At 43.8% G+C, this 21605-nt stretch overlaps 1 protein-coding gene across 8 annotated transcripts in view; it reads left to right on the top strand.

Moving 5' to 3' along the window:
* C8H11orf65 (chromosome 8 C11orf65 homolog) overlaps nt 1-20534 on the top strand; it is a 356377-nt gene extending 335843 nt beyond the window's left edge. For all 8 annotated transcript variants that reach the window (XM_085621519.1, XM_085621523.1, XM_085621520.1 and 5 more), the window contains one exon: nt 17977-20534. In XM_085621519.1, the coding sequence (XP_085477645.1) occupies nt 17977-18074 (98 nt within the window). In that variant the 3' untranslated portion in view covers nt 18075-20534. The remainder of the gene's footprint in view (nt 1-17976) is intronic.
* Nucleotides 20535-21605: the final 1071 nt, after the last annotated feature.

The raw sequence follows: 21605 nt of genomic DNA, 5'->3' as shown, positions 1-21605 counted from the left end.
ATCCAGGGGGCCCAACTGGGGCTGAGGAAGACCCACTGCCAGAAATCCATTGGGGTAACCACTAAACCCATGGGGCCCAAAGGTGCTCTAGAGGGTTCAGCCTGCACACAAATTAGATGCATGGCTTCATAGAACTCACAGAGTTGGGCCGGGGTCACTCCAGCAAATTCAGGGAGGTACGGAGCAGACACAGAGGCAGGCTCCACGTGGCAGCAGTGCCTAGAATGACATCGTTCCTGGGCCTCGTCTGAAGATTCGGACCAGCGTGGAGAAGTCAAAGAGCAAATTCCGCCTTTCATTTCTTGAACATCTTGTGGGCTTACCCGATGACTTTGAGCACTTTGAACTCCTCCACAAACGAGGCCTTCCTTGTGACCTGGAACACCGTGGAGTCAACCGGCATTGGGCAATTAGAGCTTTAAGGAGCGTTCCCTCAGCGCCTTGGGGTTCATGGTGCGGCTGTCCTCACAAGTGTTGGAAGCGTGGTCCGGCTACAAGCACCAATGGCAAACCAGATGGTGGCCTGTCACATACTGATTTACGAACCACAGGGTTTACATCACAACTGACAATGGGAGACAAGTCTTGAAAAAAAGAATCTTGACAAAGCAGCACAAAAAGTCAGTCAGATAATTATTGGAGGTAGCTGTGTCTGGATCTGCGCTGACTGGCACGGAAAGAAAATAACTGATGTCAGTGCGCTGGAGTGGTGCCTATATGTGCATGGCACTCGCGCTTCCGGTGCAGACAATGCTGAGCCAAATGACGCCACCTGCCTGCGCCAGAGATACTGCTTGAAAAGGTTCAGCACAGTCTAAGGTAAGGAATCTGTGGCTAGACATCTATATCATATATTTTGTTTCTGCTGATTGTACTGGAAAGTTTTTACTTTGGGCAAAGGCCACTTATACGTGGCATTCATAGATTTGTGATCAGTTTTCGGTATTATCCAATGTCATAAGCTGTTGTCTGTTCTGGACACAATGAGTGTAACAGAAAATATATCGATTTTAGTTAAGCTGCACCATAGTAACTGTGAGAGGCTGGCTTAGTATATGATGTTCACTTAGTTAAGTGAGCACCTTGCACTAATCCAGACAACCCTTATGGTGATTGTAGTGGTCTTAGACAACCTTAGAAAGCTCTCTAAGTTGTAGCTGTGGAGAGCAGCCTTCAGGCTTAGTCCAGAAGGAGTGTAAAGCAGTTTGTTTTACCAGTACTTAATCTTAAAAATATGTATTTTATTGCAAACACTCACTAACACAATTGTACTATCTCCTACCCGGAGATAGAAACACAATACACACAATACTGAGGAAATAGAGCACGTAAGTAGCACAAATAAACAGTGGTCTCCAGGGGAAGACTAAACCATATACTGAAATAGTGGTATGTGAACCACGACTCCAGTTGAGACTGGACCCAGGAGACCTAGACTAGCCGGGGACCCAAGGAACCACCCAAGATGAGTGTCTAGAAACCCCACGGAGGTCGTGTGCAGTGTGGGAACACGACCGCATGCTCAATGTTAGTCAACAGGGAAGTCGCAGTTGCAAGTTTAAAGAAGAAGGACCCTTCCCAGTGGACCTGAAGAAACCCAGTGGAAGATGGAAGGCTGGAGAGTCACCCCACCCGTGGATACCCCAGGAACCAGGATACCTACACCAGGAGAGCCAGGTGCATATGTGTCAAGTGTCGTCAGACACCGCAGTAAACCACAATGGAGGACTTCAGGAAATATGCCACTGGAGAAGACGACGAAGGAGTCCGTGGAACCCAAAGGTGGATTTAATATGTGAAGAACCTGCAAGCAGAGGGGACAGAGTCTATGCCACTCGAGAGTGACCAGGAGGCACGGAAGACGAATGCCCACCGATGTCGAGATGCAGGAGAGCTGACGGTGACCTTGGAGCTGCAGCTGGGAGGACTAGGCGACGCTGTGGAAGACCAGGAGCCATTCACAAGCTGTCCCACATCGGATGTCGGTGTCCGTCAGGAGCAACAACAAGCCTTGGCAACTGCAAACAATGTGGAAAACGTAGAAGGTGCAGTGTCGGGACCAGCAAGGTCCAGGTGAATCACCACAAGCAGGGGAGTCAGGGCAGGTGCCAAGCAATCAAGGAAGCCTGTAGAAATCAGATAAGACCCTCAAGAGGACCCACAGGTTGGAGGCACTGGTGTCGCAAGAGGACCTCGAGCAGCTCACCAAAGATGCAAGCCCACGGTGCAAATGATGCACTGAGGATGAACATATTGGTCACAGGAGATGCTTGAGGTTGGGGCTAGTTGGAGCCTGAAGATCTTGGAGGAAGGAAGCCAACAAGCCTTTGCAACAGCAAGTCGACACGGTGCACAGGGGTGCGGTTCCTGCCACTCCGACGGGGGATACGGGCCTCAAACTTGGTGAGAGGACAGGGCAGGCCTTGAGGGATGTGAAGAACCACAATCTGTGTTGCTGAGCCTTTCATAGTCCGTAGGAGCTCGGGATCAGCAAACTGTCAGCTATGTTGCGGTGCCTGCGGATGCAGGGAAGTGACTCCTTCTTCAACTGTCCAGGCACTCTGGACTTCGCTGGACCTTGCTCTGGGCTCTGAAACTAAAACCGGGAAGGCTCCTGCTGCTCCTGGTCTCGTCATTCTGCGAGGCTGCTTAAACGTCTGTGTCTGTGCTCCATACAGGATCCTTCCAAGGCCTGTGGACATCCAAGACACCTGAAGGAATTTCCCTTGAAGTGAAGGAGCTTACACAGGTTATACGATGGTACAACACAGTTAAATACTTTGCATGCCTTTGCCACACATTTTTTAGCGCACATGTTTTTACTGCGAATATGCATTTACAACGCATGCCATTACCACTCATTGTTTTTAGATAAAAAAACAATGTATTTGTTGGGGGGAGACACCCCACACCCCAACTTGCCTTACATGCGTGGTATTGGCATGCGTTGTAAATGCATATTCATTGTAAAAATATGCGTGCTAAAAAATGCGTAGTAAAGGCACAATGAGGTAATAACCTCGTTGTAAAGGCTGTTTCCCCTAACACAGGCTGCAATGGCAGGCCTGTAGTTATAGTTTGAGTGATCTTCCATGGGTGGCATAATGCATGCTTCAGCCTATGGGGGACCCCTGGTGTACCAATGCCCTGGGTACCTCAGTTCCATATACCAGGGTATATAAGGGTACACCAGTAGCCAATCTGGGATTTACCTAAGTACTTACCATAACCAATTCAGGGGAGAAAGCACAGAGACTGGGGTCCTGATTAGCCGGATCCCAGTCAGACTAGTTAGAAACAGCATTGCACCAGGTAAAAAGTGGGGGGTAACCATAAAAGCAGATCCTACTTTCCGACAAGTCTGTATCAGAAGAAGAAGTTACTTCAGAGTAATACACTTTCTGGTAGAGACACTATCTGACCACAGATTCTTCAGCAACTCTCCCACTTTCCTGTTCAGTGAACTAGTGTCTTCACATATAAGATCCCGATCTACGAATCTGCACACTATTCGCAAAAAATCTAAATGTCTGCAGACGCAGAAATGTCAAAAAAGTCACTGCATTCAGCGTACATGGGTGGGGCCTGTATAGGCCAGTGCAGTTCACAACCGTTGCAGAAAAACAGATGCAGAGCCTCTAGCGCTACTGGTTGGCGCACATGGTGAAGATTTTCTGGGTCCAGCCCAGTCTAATTGCAGCTCAACCTTTGAACATTTCGCTGGAAGTCAGAGTCTCTACCAGAAGTAGCCTTGCCAAAGGTAAGATACTTGCTCTTCATTGATCGATCGCTAGGTGGCATCCCTGAAATAGCAGTCGTTTGTAAGATTTTCAGGGTTGACTTGTCATTTTTCAGGGTCAAAACCAGTCATCACAGGTGAGATAGACGGCATGTGTGGACATTTATGCTTATTAAGCTGATTTTGCCTTTATCATACAATGCTCAAGGCACAAGGTGACCCACCTTTCTGAGGTGAGCTGCCACTATTAATAAGCATGTGGTGAAAATTCTGGAGGACGATTTGAGCCACATGCAAGGACTTTGACATGATAATGCTGACCGTCCACTAAGAAATTAAGATGTTATTGATGACTGGGATCAATGGATATATGAAGGTATATGACTCCTGAAGGGATAACATCCTGTAGTATAACTGCTCTAAAGAAAAAGTTACTTATCTTTGACAACCATCTTTCTGGTGAATAGTTTACCTCCCAACAGATTCCTCACTTCATGAATTGCCCCATGTGCCCATTTTAACTTGGAAAATTTGCAACTCTCCAATGTCATTAGGTGGTAACATGTCTCCATCGGCTCAGGCATATTAATCTGATGGATACTCCTACCTGCAGATTCCTCACCTCAAGTGTTGATACCAAGCAATAGCCAGTGGAGGCCTGTTTAAGGACAGAAAAGCAAGCAAACTAACCATGATAGATTGGTATTGAATGAAACGGCAGCAGCACCAAGAAAGGCAGAAGCCTAACTAGGGACAGAGCCCTTCACACCTCAGGACACTAGATTGGAACTGTAACAGAGACATCTGTAGGAAACAGGAAGCTTAGACAGTAACCCCCCATACCACAGCACCAGTCACCCCCCATACCACAGCACCAGTCATTTGGCAGATAAGTGGTTGAGGCTACGAGAATGAAAGCCGCATGTTCCAAACCCCCAACTCTCCTGAATTAGAAGAGAAAAGGGCAAAATAAACCACCCAAACACAATCACCACCTCCAGGCGCAATGTAAGACTCGGAGGGTGCCTTGTCAAGCTAACAGAAGCAACTGTCTGTCAAACAACAATGTCCTAACCATCTAAACAAAAAAGGAAACAGAAACATGAGCTGAACAAAGGACCAAACATCAGGTATATCAGTATCAAGAAAAACAAGGGTAACAAAGAGAAACCCAGCAGCTAAAAGGAAAAATTGTGCTCAAAACACATACATTCAGCAGAGATGAGAGGTACGATGGTGATCACAATATTTATATACATCAAAATGAGAGAGGGACACGGAGCGTAATTAGGGTCCAGTACCCATGCTCCTCATGAGGATTAGCAAGTGAATCAACAAAAATAGGGTACTTGTTTCTATCTAGAAATGTAGAAATTAAAACAGGTGGACATTGTGAAGGGGATCTTCCTTATTAGGAAGGGATGCCCTCACACACCCATGTGGGTGTCATGCTTCATCATCAAGCTTTTTACTCCTTATGGGGCCGGTGCTGCAATGCCCCAAGGGCCCTGCGAGAGGGCGCTTTGACAAAGATCTTTTGATGCAGAAGCTATGATGGTGCATGCGCGTGTGTGGAGCTAAACAGTGGAGTGTAAATGTGAATTTAAAACTACCTGAAGAATATCCTGTGATAAGTTTATTGAGGGGTCCCTATGGTAGGCTAAAAAAGGGGGATAAAAACTTGGCAGTCGATGCAAAGTTAGGAAGCAAGACTATCTGGTGAATAGAGCATAGACGCAATGTGGTTTATGCTGGATTAGGTCGATATGTCTCACGCCCTGGTGGTCCAGATGGATCCGAGGTGTTTCTTCAGGACTAATGAATGTGGTGTAGACCCTACTCTGGGTCCGAAAAAAGTGTGGGGGTGTTATGATATCTCACCTATTCTAGAGGAACAGCATAAGGTCATATGAGTACCTAAAATATGCTTCCTCTATGATATAACATAATCCAACCCACAAGAATCAGCCTATGTGTGCCTGAGGTATAGGCTTCCAGGAAGGCAGGGCGAGGGGTCGGCCCAACGCAAGAGCACGCGCACCAAACAGTTCACCGCAGTGTAGGTGGTCCTCTGCCTAGACATAAGGCAAACATATGCTGATGCTTGTGGGTTGTATTATGTTATATCATAGGGAAGCATATTTAGGTACTCATATGTACGTACCATGCGCAGTCGCAGCAAAGAAATGTAGAGAATGAGGCTGACAACACGTGCATCATATATATGTAGCCTGAAGACCAGTGCCAAGTAGGCTTTCATGCTACTAATACAGAGACTAGAGAAAACAAAACTTTAGTCAAAAAATCCCCATTTATACAGTACACTGCAAAGGGGAGCACGCCAAGAATCATGAAAACACTTTAAAGTTTATAGGAACACATTGTCAAAAGAATCCGATAAATGTCCAAGTATATGCCCATTTTCCATTCAGTTCATTAAAATCAAAGGAGCTAATGTGTAATATATCGAATTTTATCCTTCAAAAAAAGGCTTCCCAACCCAGCCAATGCATTTCGTCCAACAAACAGGACTTCATTAGGGTTGTGAACATACATGGTAAACAACGTTTACCCCGAAACTTTTTCCCCGCTTGGAATCACAACGCGGTTGTTACAACGACCGTGTTGTGATTCCGCATACCATTACTCCGCAAGTCGGAAGAACGACTTGCGTGGGGGGGTGGAGGTGTTGGATTTAAAATCCAATACCTTCCCTAGTGTCCGCACAGACTGGAGTTGGCGTAGTAAATTATACTATTCCAACATCCAGCGCCCCCCCTCCGCAAGTCGTTGTTCCGACTTGCGGAGTAATGGTATGCGGAATCACAACGCGGTCGATGTAACGACCGCGTTGTGATTCCAAGCGGGGAAAAAGGCAGCGGAATAACGTCGTAGATTCAACATACATACATAGAAATACACGTCACATTAAACCTTTTAAAATCATTATCGCAAATTAAAACATCCCAGAAGAACATTGACACATGGCTCAAAAATAATAAATCAATCAATGATTTAAACTTGCATTAAAAATCTCTGTACTATCAATAATTGAAATGCCATTATATAAATCGGCATCACCTACTGCATTTTTTATTATCTATAAAATCTCATTCTTTTTCTATGAATAATCCATCCATGAATCAAGAACATTATATAAAATACCAAATAGTGACTGAGGGCCTCAAAACACAAACTAAATTTACAAGAAATAATCATAAATATACTCATGTATCATTTTTACATAACCAACATTTTACAGAAAGATGCCCGGTGTCTACATCCCGTTGCACATAGAACTATCTTCTCACTATCCCATTGTACACATGTTACAGATGATGCTCATCAAACATTTCAACAGAAAACTTTCCTCAATTCGCATACATAATGCATTAATCATCCCACTGTTACTTGCATCTTTATATCTGTAATTTACCAGAAAGCCTCATTTTGAAAGTACAGGTAAATCTATATCCCAGACATAATCCAGTCTTACAAATAAATACATAAGTTTTCATTACTTCCATCGTGCTAACTATATTACTCCATGTGACTACATGTTTCTAAACACTCAGACATGTCCCTTACATACTAAAAAGTACTAAAAACACCCACTTACATCCACCCCCACACTTATTCCTATTGCAATACACTCAAGCAATTTCAGATCACTTACCCAAATGTGTAAACAATATAAAAAACACAAGCAAGCAAATTCCACTTGCATATCGAAAAACCTAACAAACACCATTGAACATATTAACCTCATCCTTCTATCAATATTAATATCCACCACTCACTCAAACGGAATAACTATACGTAAACAACAAAGCTATGACATCATAAACCTCACCTTCTATATCGCGGAACCATCTCCTTTATTACAACATCGGTTGGGAGCAAACACGGCCATAACGGTCTCAGCCTTTTCAAATGTGCCCCAAAACAATCATACAAGTCCATGTCCAAAAAAAACGACCCGCTAAAGCCCGTTTTTGAAGTTCTAGCCCATGTAAACAAAAAACCCGAACAGAAACGTCTACACAATGACTATCCTGTGTCGCTCACCACCATCCTAGAATGGCTAATCCATATTCCATATCACTGCTAGAGGAAATTATCACTACCCATCCAAGCACGTATTAAACTCCTTTAGCGTCTAATTTGTGTATTAGATATCCACCCGCTATACACTCCAATCAACAAACATAAAAATTACAACAGTGTGGAAAACATACACCAAGATCTTCAACACCTATAATTCCACATCTCACGCGCCACCAATTTGGAAATTCACATCATTGCTGAGAGACTTCTACCCCTCCAACCACGCTATGCAATCCCTTAACTAAGCTTCACTTCATACAGCTTCACCAACTATACCCTCCAAATAACAAATTACATCCATATTGTGCAGGACTGACTCACTTTTATAAATATAACACATACCTTACCGGTTCTAAGGGTAGACAAAAAGTGGATTGCGGCTGTGGCAGCAAAGGAAGAGAAATTGGAGGACTTTTTCCCCTACTGGCCTGCTCACTGCCTGCCTCCAAGCCAGAGCCAAGTTCAGGACCTTGAAAGGACTGGGGTGCCTGCTGCACTAGTAGGAAAGAATGTTTCTGTCTTTAGGCCAGCCTCTGGAATAGCCTTTAAACTTCCTGAAATGAGGTGAAAACTGCTTGACAAGGGTCACAGTCCCCAAGAGTTTGTCATAGCTCTATTGTCCTTAGAGAGATCCAACGGAGAGTCTGCAATCTCCCCTTAAAGGCAGAACTTTTCGAAGGGCATATCCATGAGGGACGCCTGTACTTCAATGAAAAATCCTGTGGAACGCATCCATGGTGTTGACTAAGTACACCATGAACGCTAATACCTGCTGCGTTCCACAGACAATCAATAGTATCCTGATCTGCCCAGAAAACATATTTGGCTGCATCTGGTTAGTCATGAGTCGTCTGGACCAAAGAGTTCCTAAGACATAGCTGCCAGGTTTTGAGTTTGCGAATGTGTGACATTGTCATGGTTTAAGTGTGCTTAAGTGTGACATTTCATGCCTTATCTGTGACACTGTGAGTGAAACTTAATTGCAATTACAATCAAACAGAAAAATCCCTTTAATAATATGAATATCAGAAGTACCCCCTTTGGCACAAGCTAAAGCTCTAGAAGTAAGTGCCACCTACATTTTGTGTTCACATTTACTTACTTGCACTGGGACAGTACTGGTCACTGGCAGCAGACTGTCATTTAAAGTTACCTGTGTCTGCATAGAGCAGGAACCACCCACACTCCAGAGGTTTAACAATGACAGCTATCAACCTTTTCTTGACCCTTTATGGCTAGGCTGCAAACAATGGTAGCAGCAAAATTCTATTTACAAGCGGAGTTACATCGCTCTTGCACCACACAACGTGGTGCATGAGAGACGCAAGTCCTAACTGAGAATTATGAAGCCACACAAGGCCACTTTGCGTGGCCCTGAGTGGCTCCAAAACTCTGGAGTAAAGCAACGCAGCGCATATCACTGCACTGCCTTACTCTGCCCAAGGGAGACGTTTTGACGCATTCCCAGATTTACCAGAATTGGTAAACCTGGGAATGCACCAAAAAGATACACCGTCCCAGGGAGGTGTAATGAGGAGAAATATCTTTATTTTCCCTCGTTACTTCCTCTTTCTAGATGTACTGCATTCTGCAGCACACAAAAAGAGAACCATGCCTCTCAGGATTGTTTTTGTGCAGGAAGGAGTACTTTCCTGCACGAAAACAATCCTGCATGCAACGCAGGTACCCTTGCACCATGGTTCAATGGTGCCTTCATTGGTGCTAGGCTGTCAAAAGGGCATTAGCGCAGGGTAAAAGGCAGAAATGCGCCTTAGTACCTTAAATACGGCACATTCCTGCCCTTTCCCCATCATGCAGTGCAGCAAGGTGACTTGCTGGACTGCACTGCGTGAAAACTTCGTAAATAGGCCCCAGAGTGTGAGAGACTTGCTCAGCGCACTGCCAAGGTTTTACACGGGGTAGCACAAAAAGAAAAGTTGCTGAGTTTAGAGGAGCTCTTTAAATTGTGTGGCAAAATGTTCCAGTGCGGGAATGAAGGATGGATTAATGATTTGTGTCAGTCTGACCCATGATGTGTGGTACTTCTAAGGTCTTCTGGGACTGCCGGCAAGATCTTGCTGGTCATGTCCTACTGGGCATGTGTGTAACTACCCAGCATACAAACAGCATTTTGCAAAATGTAGTTTGAGCAATGTAGCATTTGCATAATGCTAAACGGGCAGAAGAAAACATGTTCTTGCCAAAAGCCTCTATCCTTTTGGATTCTCTTTCAGGTTGGAAATGATTTAGGTTGCATTTCACTGGTTGAGGCCTGCATGATAAGTCTCTCTGGGTGGAGGTGTTGGGTGAGAAAATCTGGGCCACCAGGCGCCGGTCTGTGAAGTCTGGCCACTTGCCTATTCACATTCGGGCAAGAACTGGGCTTCAATCTGGTAGCCATCATAATATCAGTAAGGTTGCTAGAAACTGGGTTATTAATTAACTGGGTAAGTATCCACCTCAAGTAATAATCACAATCCTTGTCAGGGTGAACAACAAATGTCACTAAATAAACCGGAGCTTAATTCCCCAGTAGCTATGGCACACAGTAGACATGCTTAACTTAAAGGAAATGTGTAAAGTACTTATGCAGTAGTTAAACAGTAATAAAGTTGAAATACTAAACAATAAAAATCCCAATACTAATTAGAAAAATATATTAAAATGTAATAAACACAATGAGGGGAACCGGAGATATACATTTTTCGATTTCTAAGTAGAAATAGCGCCAAGAAACACAAAGCACAAATGGTAGTCAATGTCGCAGTAGAACAGGTCCTAGGTTTAATTTGATGCTGACCGAGTTGGAGTGCAGGTAGGATATACTAGGTCTCCCTGACAGGGTGCCAGGCAGAGGCCAAAAGGAGAGTTCAGCCCTGGGCTGGGCATTTGCAGGAATAGGCCTCTCGTAGCTTTTGTGTCCCTGTAGGTTTAACAAGAGGTCAGCCTTATGACCCTTGGAGTCCACTTCTTTGGAGGGAGGGAGGGAGGGAGGGAGGGAGGGAAGGAGAGAGAGAGGGAGAGTGAGAGGTGAAAGAGAGCGAGAGAGCGAGCGAGAGAGAGAGAAAGGGAGAGCGGGTTCAATACTCCAGGGCTTTTTTCAGCTTGGAAACAGCAGGTTCAATCCTCTTATCTTCCGCAGGTCCAGTAGTGTTCTGAAGGAAAAGTTACATACCTTCGTTAACAACTTTTCTGGTAGAGACTCTTACTGCAGATTCCTCACCTTCGAAAATTGAAAGCAGTTCACCTGCATGCTGCAGGTGGGACTGATGGCTTTGCATCGATATCCCTACGCACTGAAAAGGATGGGTGCAGGCCAATATAGGCGCTGATTTCTTCCCTTTTCTGCAGACGTGGTGCCAAAATCAGAATAGTTGTGACCAGTGTACAGATTCCTAAATTGGGATATTTTTAGGTCAAAAACAGTTCAGTTCACAGAATGGGGAGGATGGGTGAGTTGATGAGGAATCTGTTGTTAGAGTCTCTATCAGAAAAGGGATTACCCAAGGTAAGTAACTTGCTCTTCTGCTAGAGACTTCTAACTGCACAAAGAGGTTAGAAAGCAGGACTGGTGCCTACATAGGACAGCATGTCATGGACTGAATTGAGCTGGTGTGGTGCTCCCCTTGCTGCAGTCAAACACAGTAAGAATGAAACAAGCAGTGATTAAAGAACAGCACTAAGCTCAGAACAGGAATCGTCTGACCGATCTTAGGCTTCAACAACAGATAACAACCCATGGCAGGAGAAAAGAAGTTCCCTAAACCGGGACCTCAAAGAGGTCCTCAATTAAGAACATTGGACCACTAATACAAGGGTGCCATCAAGAGGCTGGTACTTCACACCCTGGAAGAGAAGCAAGCAAAAACAAAACAAGTTAAACCTAGGTACTTCCTGCCAGCTCAAGTAGGCTTGACCTACGATGGAAACTCCCACTAGAACTAGGACACTGCCCCCAAGAATGTGAGGAACAATGTTGAAGGATACAGTACACTGAATAAAAGTTGTAAAACCATTCTCACCCAAAGCTACTGTAAGTCCACATGCCGTAGGCCTGTGTGAATGAAAGGGCAAAGTCCAGCAGTAGGGCCTCTGAAGCAATTTCAAGGACGTGACTCTCTCAATCAGTATTATGAAATGTGTGACAACTTTACGCATGTTCAACAGAAAAAGGTCTACTAAGTTGCTTAACCCTTGAGCTAGCGGAAGTCTACCTATGCATCCTCCATAACGTACTCCTAGTCGGTGGTCTAGTCTAGGAATGTGCCTCTCCAGGACTCGATCATTCCCTTCTCTGAAAAGATGAGAGCCCTCGAAAGAAAAGTCCAACAAGACGGCCTTGGCAGCCCTCAAGACACCAGTTCAACCTAACAGCAGGGCATACAGACACAGAAAAGCCCATGGATTTGGCTACTGAGTCCACTATATCAAGGCCAGACCTAAGAATACTTTCATCCCCATCTCATCAATCTACTTCCATTCCCCATCCGACAGACTGAGTGAAGAGGAAATGCAGTCAATTTTGTGATCAAGGAAGGTTTGCCAACTGAGAGTCATACTAAGGGGTGACTCAGAGAAAGAGTAGGCCCAAAACACTTCCTTGGCATCAACTACCTCTTCACACACCGTCTTTGAAGCCATAATGAACCCAGAAGGGTGAGCCAAGTGCCTGGGACTCAGGTCAAAATTGCATGGTGCCAGGAGACACCCTGACAGGATCAGCACCTAAAGTTTTGGTTGATTTTGACCGACAGAACATCCACCACCTGAAGAACCTGGTGATGATGGCGAAAATATTGACACCTTTGGTGGCTGAGTGGAACACATTGAGCACTTTACAGTGCAGACAAACTGCTGAATTCGACTGATGCTGGGGTACAAACTACCAGCCTAGGTGCATAAAATGGGCCCAGAAGCTCCTCAGCATCCAAAGGTGCACCAGAAAGAGTCACAGGGGGCTGGAACTTAACCAGTAAAGTCTGGGTGAATACTGCCTACTGAAGATGGGTCAGCACCAGGTGTGAAAAGCTGTGAGTACCAGGCAATGCACCAGAACAGAGCCAGGCACAATATCAAATGGCAGCCTTCAACAGACATCGCAACCTGACATTGACGGCATCATCAGAAGTGGAACACCTCTGAATCGATCAATGTAAAGGAGCCAAATGGTGATGGCCCGCACAAAGAGGACAAGTCCTCGAAATTACCTCAGTAGCTGAATTCAGACCAAGAGCCATGGTGCCACCTGTCGGCATACAAGAGCTATTGTGGATGCATCCTGGTGTCTGGTAGAAACTGATGAGGACTCTGCAAGTGGAAGTATTTATTGAAGGATTGTTTCTTGCAGAAATTGCTTAGCTTTCTGAGATCCAGGCCTTATCCTAAGCAGCATATACCTGGAATAAAACGCCTAATTCTGTTGCCTCTTGGGTACCATTTATATGACTCCTTTGGGTAGTATGATCAGAAGTTCATACTGGAGGTCTGTAAGGTATTGATGCGTCTCTAGAATTGGAGGAACAGTTTTTTGCCTCAATAAATTGTAGGAGGGCCCAACTGGATAAGTTGTTGCAGTACCCATCGAATCATGTTCATTGCTTCTTAACAAAATCTGAAATGCAACGAGACAAAGGGATTCTTCAGTGCTGAAAAGTCAGGTGTGGTACTTTGTCTCTTGAGCTGTGGACTGAGCTCCTCTCCACTGTTTTATTGCTTCACAGTCCTAGGCTTGTCTTGCATTACCTCTTGATGAAAAGTGTCCATGATGGGAGAAGGGGTGGCGTTAAGCTTAACATTGCTGCTGGCGCCATAGAAGACAGCATGTCCTCAAGAGGACCGCTCGAACCTTGAGCTATGATACAAAATTGAAAGGGCGCCCAAAACCAAAGAACTTGTTTTGAGCACACTGTGTCTCTTTTAATTCCCTGCTGGGCTTCATCTACATATTTTCCTAAATAAAGTTTCACTGTCAAATGGCATGTTCACAATCTGTTCTATTTGAGGTAAATGAAGTAACACTATTGATAAATTTTGCAGAACCAAAGCCTCGGGCTTGATACACATTGTACACGTTGTACATTGAGCAAAATGGCAACCCTACATTTGACAAAGGATATTGCTAGAGAGGAGGGGCTGAAAGGCAGTGCTACATATGAACAGTGTAAGGAAATGCCTCCTTTTGTATGGTCACCCCCTCCCTCCAATTATTTGGACTGATGCTGCGTTTGTTTTTATTTTACACTGAAGTGAACTGTGCCACACTGACTAGGTACTATTGCATGCGCTCCGCCCCCTAAAATGTATGTGCAATTGGCTAATTACTGATTGGCAGACATAACTTACCTTTATATCCCTAGTCTATGGTGCAAGGTGTACCCAGGGTTAGTAAGTTAAAAGTTACCGGTGGACTGCAGCACATTTGGTGTCACCACTGCAGTGACAAAATGAAAACATGGCTCTAGGACTAACCCTTCAGCCTAGTCAGGCATCTTTTAAGCTGCCGACTCAGCATAGCAAAATAACCCTTTTGCCAAGTCCAAACCTCCTTCTTGATATTTATAAGTTACCCTTAGGGTAGACATTAAGTGACCATAAGGCAGGGTGCAGAATATTAAGAATAGGTACATGTTTCTTTTCTGTTTTACGTGTCCTGACAGTGAAAACTTGCCATTTCACTGTAGCAAGGCTAGTAGTCCCATAGCTACCTTGGGGCTACACTAATGCAGCCGCTAAGCTCTAACGTCCATTTAGAACCACCAAATATAGTACTTTGAGGTATCAAAGTAATTATGACATTAAACCCATAGTGCTAAAGTCTGATTTAAGTTAACGTTTAATTTGAAGTTGACTTTGGACAGTCACTAATTTCTTGCCTCAAATTTTTAGTAGCTGTTTCTCATTAACTACATCCATTGTCACCTGAGACAGCCTGCTGCCCTAATGGCAAGAAGTGTCAATGGCTCCCAGAAAAGGGGAACAAGAGGCCTGTTGGTGGAAGGAGGTGTGACCTTTTTCTGACAGGACTGCAAAGGTCTGTGGCCGCAGATGGACACATTTCAAATGGAACGTTGCTGTCAAAGGCAAATGTGAGATCTCTCCTTTGTGTAGACTGACAGGCTGTTATTGCTTCCAGAAGGGGAAAACCTTTTGCGGAACTGGCTTTCTAAGGGGAATCGCTCATAATACTGGACATAATGCAGGTGTGCCCAGAGCTGACCTGAGGAGGAAAGGTTCTGACATTTTGGATTTTGGCAGAGATGCACTGGGGGATTGTTTAGTCCTAATCCCCCAGGAACTGATGTAAACATGGGTAGGATTGCCCATGGGAATTTTGCCCTCCTTTGTTAGGGAATCCTCCTCACCCACAAACTTGAAATTGGCATAAAAGTGGCACCTCTAGCAGCCTAAGAACACTACTGGACTCTGAAAGAACAGAAGGAGGTCTGCACCTGCTGTGACTGTAGACCTCAGAAAGAAAGGATGCAAGTCAGTAGGTCTATAACTCTGTCAACATGTGGAAATATATGTGTGATGTATGCAAATGTGTGCCTGAATGTTGTGTTTCTTTATTTATGCACCTTTCCCTGTACAAAAGCCATTTCCGTTGGCTTTAGCAACATTTCTTGTTCCTCCAAAGGGAAAATATCACCCTCCTACGCTTGCGGCCCCCAAGAAATCCCTTACTAATGCTCCCAGTGACATTGCAGGGGTGTTCCCCTTCTTATTCAAAACTTGGAAAACAATTTACTCCAGACCAAGATAAATCTAGGACCGGTGTCAGTGGGAGATAGTACTTAAAAGCTTGTAAGTAACCACAAAATTGCAGGTTTGTAGAAGTTGACCAGCTTCTACAGGTGGACCCACTTGAACTCGCCCACAAACCTACCACAAAAACCACATCATATTAGCAGAATCCCCAGGCAAATAAATCCCCAGTGCACTTCATGTGCTATTGATTATCTCTCCAAATAGGTAAATCAATCAAGTGGCAGAAAAGTATCAGGTCTCCTATACGCTGATGACCTCGTTATAATGGATCAAACGGAACTTGGGCTCCAAAGGAAATTAAATGTTTTTAGAGAATACTGTGAGGCAAAGTTTTTAGTTGTAAATATGGATAAAACGAAGATTTTATGTTTTGGTAAGAGAGACAAAAATTTTAGTTGGTTTTTAGGACAAATAAAACTGGAAATTGTAATCGACAGCTCCCTAAAATGGTGTACCCACCTAGAAGCCCAAAAAACAAAAGCTTTTTCAACCATTTGTGGGCTGAAAAAAATTAATAAAGATTATGGGGATATGTCACATAGACCAATGTTAAAAGCTTATGAAGCTATGATTCCACCTCAAGTATTGTATGGGGCAGAAGTTCTCCATCTAAGTGGTAAAGGAGGGTGGGATCGGGATGAAGGTAAGGCCTTAAAAACGCTATTGTCCCTTTCAAGCTCTGCTATGATTCAGGCAATTAGAATGAAGACAGGAACAATAGCGTGGAGCAGCCAGGTCCAAATGTCTCTGTTAAGATTCTGGAAACACCAGGATCCAGGGGGAGTGCAGAAAGTCTCACACTGGTGTAGTGAGGAGATCAGGGACAGTAGTTTAAAATGGGCAAAGGAAGCGAAAATCCAGGTAATAGCAGGGAGTTTAAACGTGAGTTCAACACTGCACCCCCTGGATGTAGAATTTACCAAGAGATCGCTCAGGTACCAAGGCATGGAGCAGTCAAGGAATCTCGATCTGGAGTACCTGAGTAAGAAAAAATCAGTTCAGGGTATAATAAGCTCCTGGGTAAATGCTGCATGGTATCCGTATCTGGAAACTCTGCGTAACCACGGGCTTAGGTGCGAAATCCTAAGAGTACGAATCGGCATTAACCCATGGCTAATGGAGGGAAAAATAAATGCAGAAATGTTATACCCAGACAGAACATGTAAATGTGGGCTTGGGACCAGATCTGAAATTTTGCATATATTGCTAGATTGCCTTGCGGTTTTAGATTTGAGAAAATAGTTTTTACGCCTAGTATTTTTAAAATATGGAATAAGGTCACGAGCTCAAGCTATTGTTCTACTGACAGAAATGACAAGTCTTGATATTGCTATTGCACTAGGAAACTACATGAAAGGCATAAACTGTTTTGTACGGGATAAACTCAAGCGAGGTTAGAAATTTTACTTACTTTTAAAATCCCCCTATTCCGAGTATATAAATATGTTAGCCTAACGAACATTTTATGGATCCAACTGTTTTAAATTATTGCTGCTATTGGGGAAAGGATGTGGACAATGTACCCCTTCTAAATTAGAGTATTAATGGTACCGCCGTTCAATGAATTTTATGCTATTTTAATTATTTAATTAGTGTATATAATATTGAAACGTGATGCTATTGGGAGAGAAGGTGGATACCGAACTTTTTAACATATGTACTAAGCTAAGCTAGTTTTAAGGAATTGTATGGTTTTGTTTGTTTACGAGATCTTTTTGTGTTTAAAGACTACGGTCTAAATAAACAAAGTTCTCAATCTCAAAAAAAAAAAAAAAGGTAAATCAATCAATCAGCATATGTAGAGCGCAGTACTGTCACCCCTGTGGGCGTCCAGGCGCTGGGGTGCAAGGTCTCAATCAAAAAGCCAGGTCCTCAGAAAACGGAAAGAAAAATGAGAAGGTAAACAGAGAGCTGAAAATTTGGCAGAAAAGGTCAGGCAAACTGCAGGCAGAAAAATGAGCCTGAAAGACAAAACAGAGGGCAGAAAAACAAGCAAAAAAGACAAAACAGAGCAGAAGGTGGCAAAACAGAAGGCAGAAAAACGAGCTAAAAAGGCAAAACAGAACAGAAAAACAAGCAGGAAAGGCAAAACACGGGGCAGAAAATCAAACAGAAAAGGCAAGACAGAGCAAGAAACGAGCAGCGAAAGCACAAACAGAGGGCAGCAGGTAGGCAGCAGAGGGTAGAGAGCTGCGGACAAGCTGGGCAGTAGAACTCCAGCAGGGGGGCTAACACGAGTGATTACGCATGTTAAGGATTGGAAAATTGTCAAAGGCCCTTGTTAGGCATTTTGGTTCAATTACATGTTTTCTTCCTGCAAAGATCAATATTCACATTGTTTCTTTTTCTAAATCTTTTCTTAGGTCCCACATTTGTTGTTTCACAATACGATTCCTATGAATTCTCAACGACGGCCTGCAAAGACAGATCCAACGTTACCGAGGTTCCTGGATCCTGCTGAACTAGCAGTCCTGTACTCTCTTCACTCATCTTAACCTGACCATAGTCCCATAACAAAGGCAGCTTTACTATCTTTATCTGGTCAAGGTGACAGAAGTAGACACAAGTCTCCTTTTATGGGTGATGAGTATTATGTGACTTGAAACAGGCGTCTTATGAAACAGCGCCTTGTAAACGCATACATTTTTTCTGTTTTTGTTTAATCCACTAATCATCGTGTAACATGCTGCTGGTGACTACTTGTATAATTGCTTTAGTTATTAAACGGGGATTTTTGGTTAAAAGAATAACATAAATCTGAGGGCGGGCTGAAGAGGTAGGGTCGAGCTGAGACTGTTACAGTTCAGGTTCACAAAGGTCCTTTTTGCCCAGTATCTTTTCAGGTTTTTTCTATAATCATGTGTTTTAATTGACTATATGTAAAATGCCATTAAAAAATGATTGTAATATTGTATTATGAATATCTGAGCACTATAATGTGCCACCATGAACACGCGTCTAAATAAGTAAATCTTGGTTTTGCATATGTACATTCTTGTGGCTAAGATGTTCTGCGAGAAAAGACATCTCATAATTCTTTTAACTGTTCACATCATTTAATATGCACCACTCCTAACTTTCATGTCACCAAGTTTACAAAAATATCATGCTGTTGATTTTGAGGTGAGATACTCTGTGCTGAACAATACTCATACCTAGAATTCCTCAATGCATTCATGTAGTGACCAAATGTATAAGTTACCTCCATTCTTTCAGATGGATTCCTCATTTATAAATATTCTCCAGACGCCAGAATCATCTGGAAAAAAAAAATCATCTTTCTAGGCAATAGCTCCCCAGCTCTGCTAGGTGGCGCTATAGCTGCTCCGCTGTACACCTCTGCTGGCCGTGACAACACAGCAAGTCGGTACCACCCTCCGCACTGACATAAGTTCCTTAGTCTGTTTCCGTGGCCTTCTGAGGTAGACTCTGACCTTCCACCTCACACAATACCATGTGTGTCACAAGATATCGGCTCTCTTCATGCGGTCTCCTGGTGAGGAGCTGATATCTCACGATGTGCACACTGTTAGCTGGAAACCCCTGCAGACAGCAGGGTTCCAGTTAATTGTGTCAATGCTCTGCACAGCCAATGACCATTATGAGGTGTAAAACTTCCTTAGGACTTCAGCAACAACATGAGAACCTTTTTTGGCGCTGAAGCGAGGAGATGGTTAATTTAAAGTGCCCTGGGCTAAGCTCGGCCCATGGTCATGCTCACTCCTCAGCCCTATCCCCTCATCACACGGTGAAAGTTGCCAGGGCTGTTGAATGAAAAAATAGAAAACCAACAGATAGAAAAGACGGAGAAGTGTACCAAGGACCAAGGCAAATCTTAGTGAACAGTGAGCCAGGAAGTTTATTATCCAGGACAGGTTAACTCTACCCCTCAGGAAAGGAAGGTGGACAGATTGTTAGAGAACCATCAGAAAAACTTTAACTTGATACTTCTTTCTGCTATTTACAAGTAATTTCAATGAATCCCCAAGCATTACCCTTATAGGAGGGGAGACCGAGAGCAGTAGGGTTAGACAAAAAACTAAATCATAAAATATGACCCAGGCAAAGCATGCACGTCCTGTAGCCAAGGGATACAAGAAGTAATGTTTCATGAACATGTGAGCGGACATGCAGTTTGCTGCACGAAAGGTTTTCGCCACTGGCACCACATAAATAAGGGTGAGGTAGATGTACCCTGGTAGAATGAGGCCTGATGCTTTCTGGGAGCTCTTTCTTTGCAAACACATAGCAAAGCTCAATACAAAGGAAAATCCAGCAGGCTACTGTGTGCATTTGAACCAGCTTTCCCTTTTTTCAGTCTTACAAAGAAAACAAAAAGTTCAAGACACACACACACACACATCTCCTTTGCCCCGTCGATGTAAAAACTAACGATGCCTGGAATCCAAGCAATGCAACCTCTCCTCATCCTTTAAAGAATGTAGCAGTGGGAATACAGTCAGTCATGTAATAGCTTGACCATAGTAAAAGGGAGAAATCACTTTAAGCAAGAATGAGCAATGAGTGTGCACAACCAGCTTACCCAGAACTCTAGGAGCAGAAATAAAAGCACTCAGAAAAACTATTTTTAGGGTCAACAAATACACTGAAGAATACATCGGATCGAAAGGTGAAGCCATCAGAATGGTCCCCACTAAATTAAGGTCACACTAGGGCATCACAAATGGCGACGGTTCTACTCTTTCTTGCTGTCTTCTATGAGACAGAAAAGCCTAATTACTATAGCCATGCTGTCCTGTGAGGAAGCAAAGCTTTCACCGCTGCTGCCTGATTTTTACTTGCCCAGTGATGGGAATGCTTGCGCTGCTTCTGCCTTGTCTCTGGCTATCTCCTGAGGGGGGAAGCTTGCACTCTTTCTTCCCAATATTTATTTTTGACGTGTTTTTATTAACTTTTTTCATACAGCAATTGTACAGCGCAAAACTTAATGAAGTCGTTGTAATTACTATAGCATTTTATTCCTTTCCGTCCCTTTCTTCCTCGCTCCTTCCCTCCTCTTTCCTTCGCCCGTTCCACCATTCTCCTTTTTCCCGTTGGTACGTACCTCTCCTTAGAATCTTGAAGTGAAGCTCACTGTGGAATGTTCAGTGTGCCTCAAACATCAGCTGGTGTATGAGGATCCAGGTTCAATAAATGGCTTCTCCACACTCTTCAGACATTAGCTGTCTACTTCTAACAAATTGGCAACAAGGATGGGATTGAGAGAATTGAAAGCTCTGAATGGTTAGCTCCCATCGTGGTAGCATCTAAGGAGGGAGGGAAGAGTATTTGCCTATGTGTCAACATTAGAGATCTAAATTCCAACATTTGGGAGGATAGACATCCCCTCCCCAATATCCATGAGATGCTCAGTGTCATACAGGGAGCAAAGTATTTCAGCGTTCTCGACCTTTCCTTAGCTTACCACCAGGTAGCTCTCCATCCTGACTCCAAAGCCCTCACCTCTTTCATAGCTCCTTTTGGGGCATACCAGTTTTGTAGGATGCTGTTCGGCTTAGCATCTGCAGCGGCAGTGTTTCAACGTATTATGCAACACATTCTGCAAGGACCAACAAAGTGTCGTGTTTTCAGGACGACATCCTAATATATGGGGAGTCAGAGGTGGACAAGGTGTTAGAGGAAGTCCTTGGAAAATTAAGCAGAGCTGGGTTCACTACACAGAAGGACAAATGTAAAATAGGTGTAGAGTCCGTAGTGTATCTTGGCCACACCTTTCCTTTTTTTTCTTCCTTATTCATAGGGAGATGTGTTGTAATTACTATAGTATTTTATTAGTTTCCCTCCCTTTCTTCCTCGCTCCTTCCCTCCTCTTTCCTTCACCCGTTCCAGCCCTCTCCTTTCTCCCGTTGTTACGTACCTCTCCTTAGAATCTTGAAGTGAAGCTCACTGTGGAATGTTCAGTGTGCCTCAAACGTCAGCTGGTGTATGACGATCCAGGTTCAATAAACAGCTTCTCCACACTCTTCAGTTG

This window comes from Triturus cristatus, chromosome 8 (assembly GCF_964204655.1).
Source record: "Triturus cristatus chromosome 8, aTriCri1.1, whole genome shotgun sequence".
NCBI classification, from domain to species: Eukaryota; Metazoa; Chordata; class Amphibia; order Caudata; family Salamandridae; genus Triturus; species Triturus cristatus.
The sequence above is the reverse complement of the archived record's forward strand: the minus strand, read 5'-3'. Positions and strand labels throughout refer to the sequence as shown.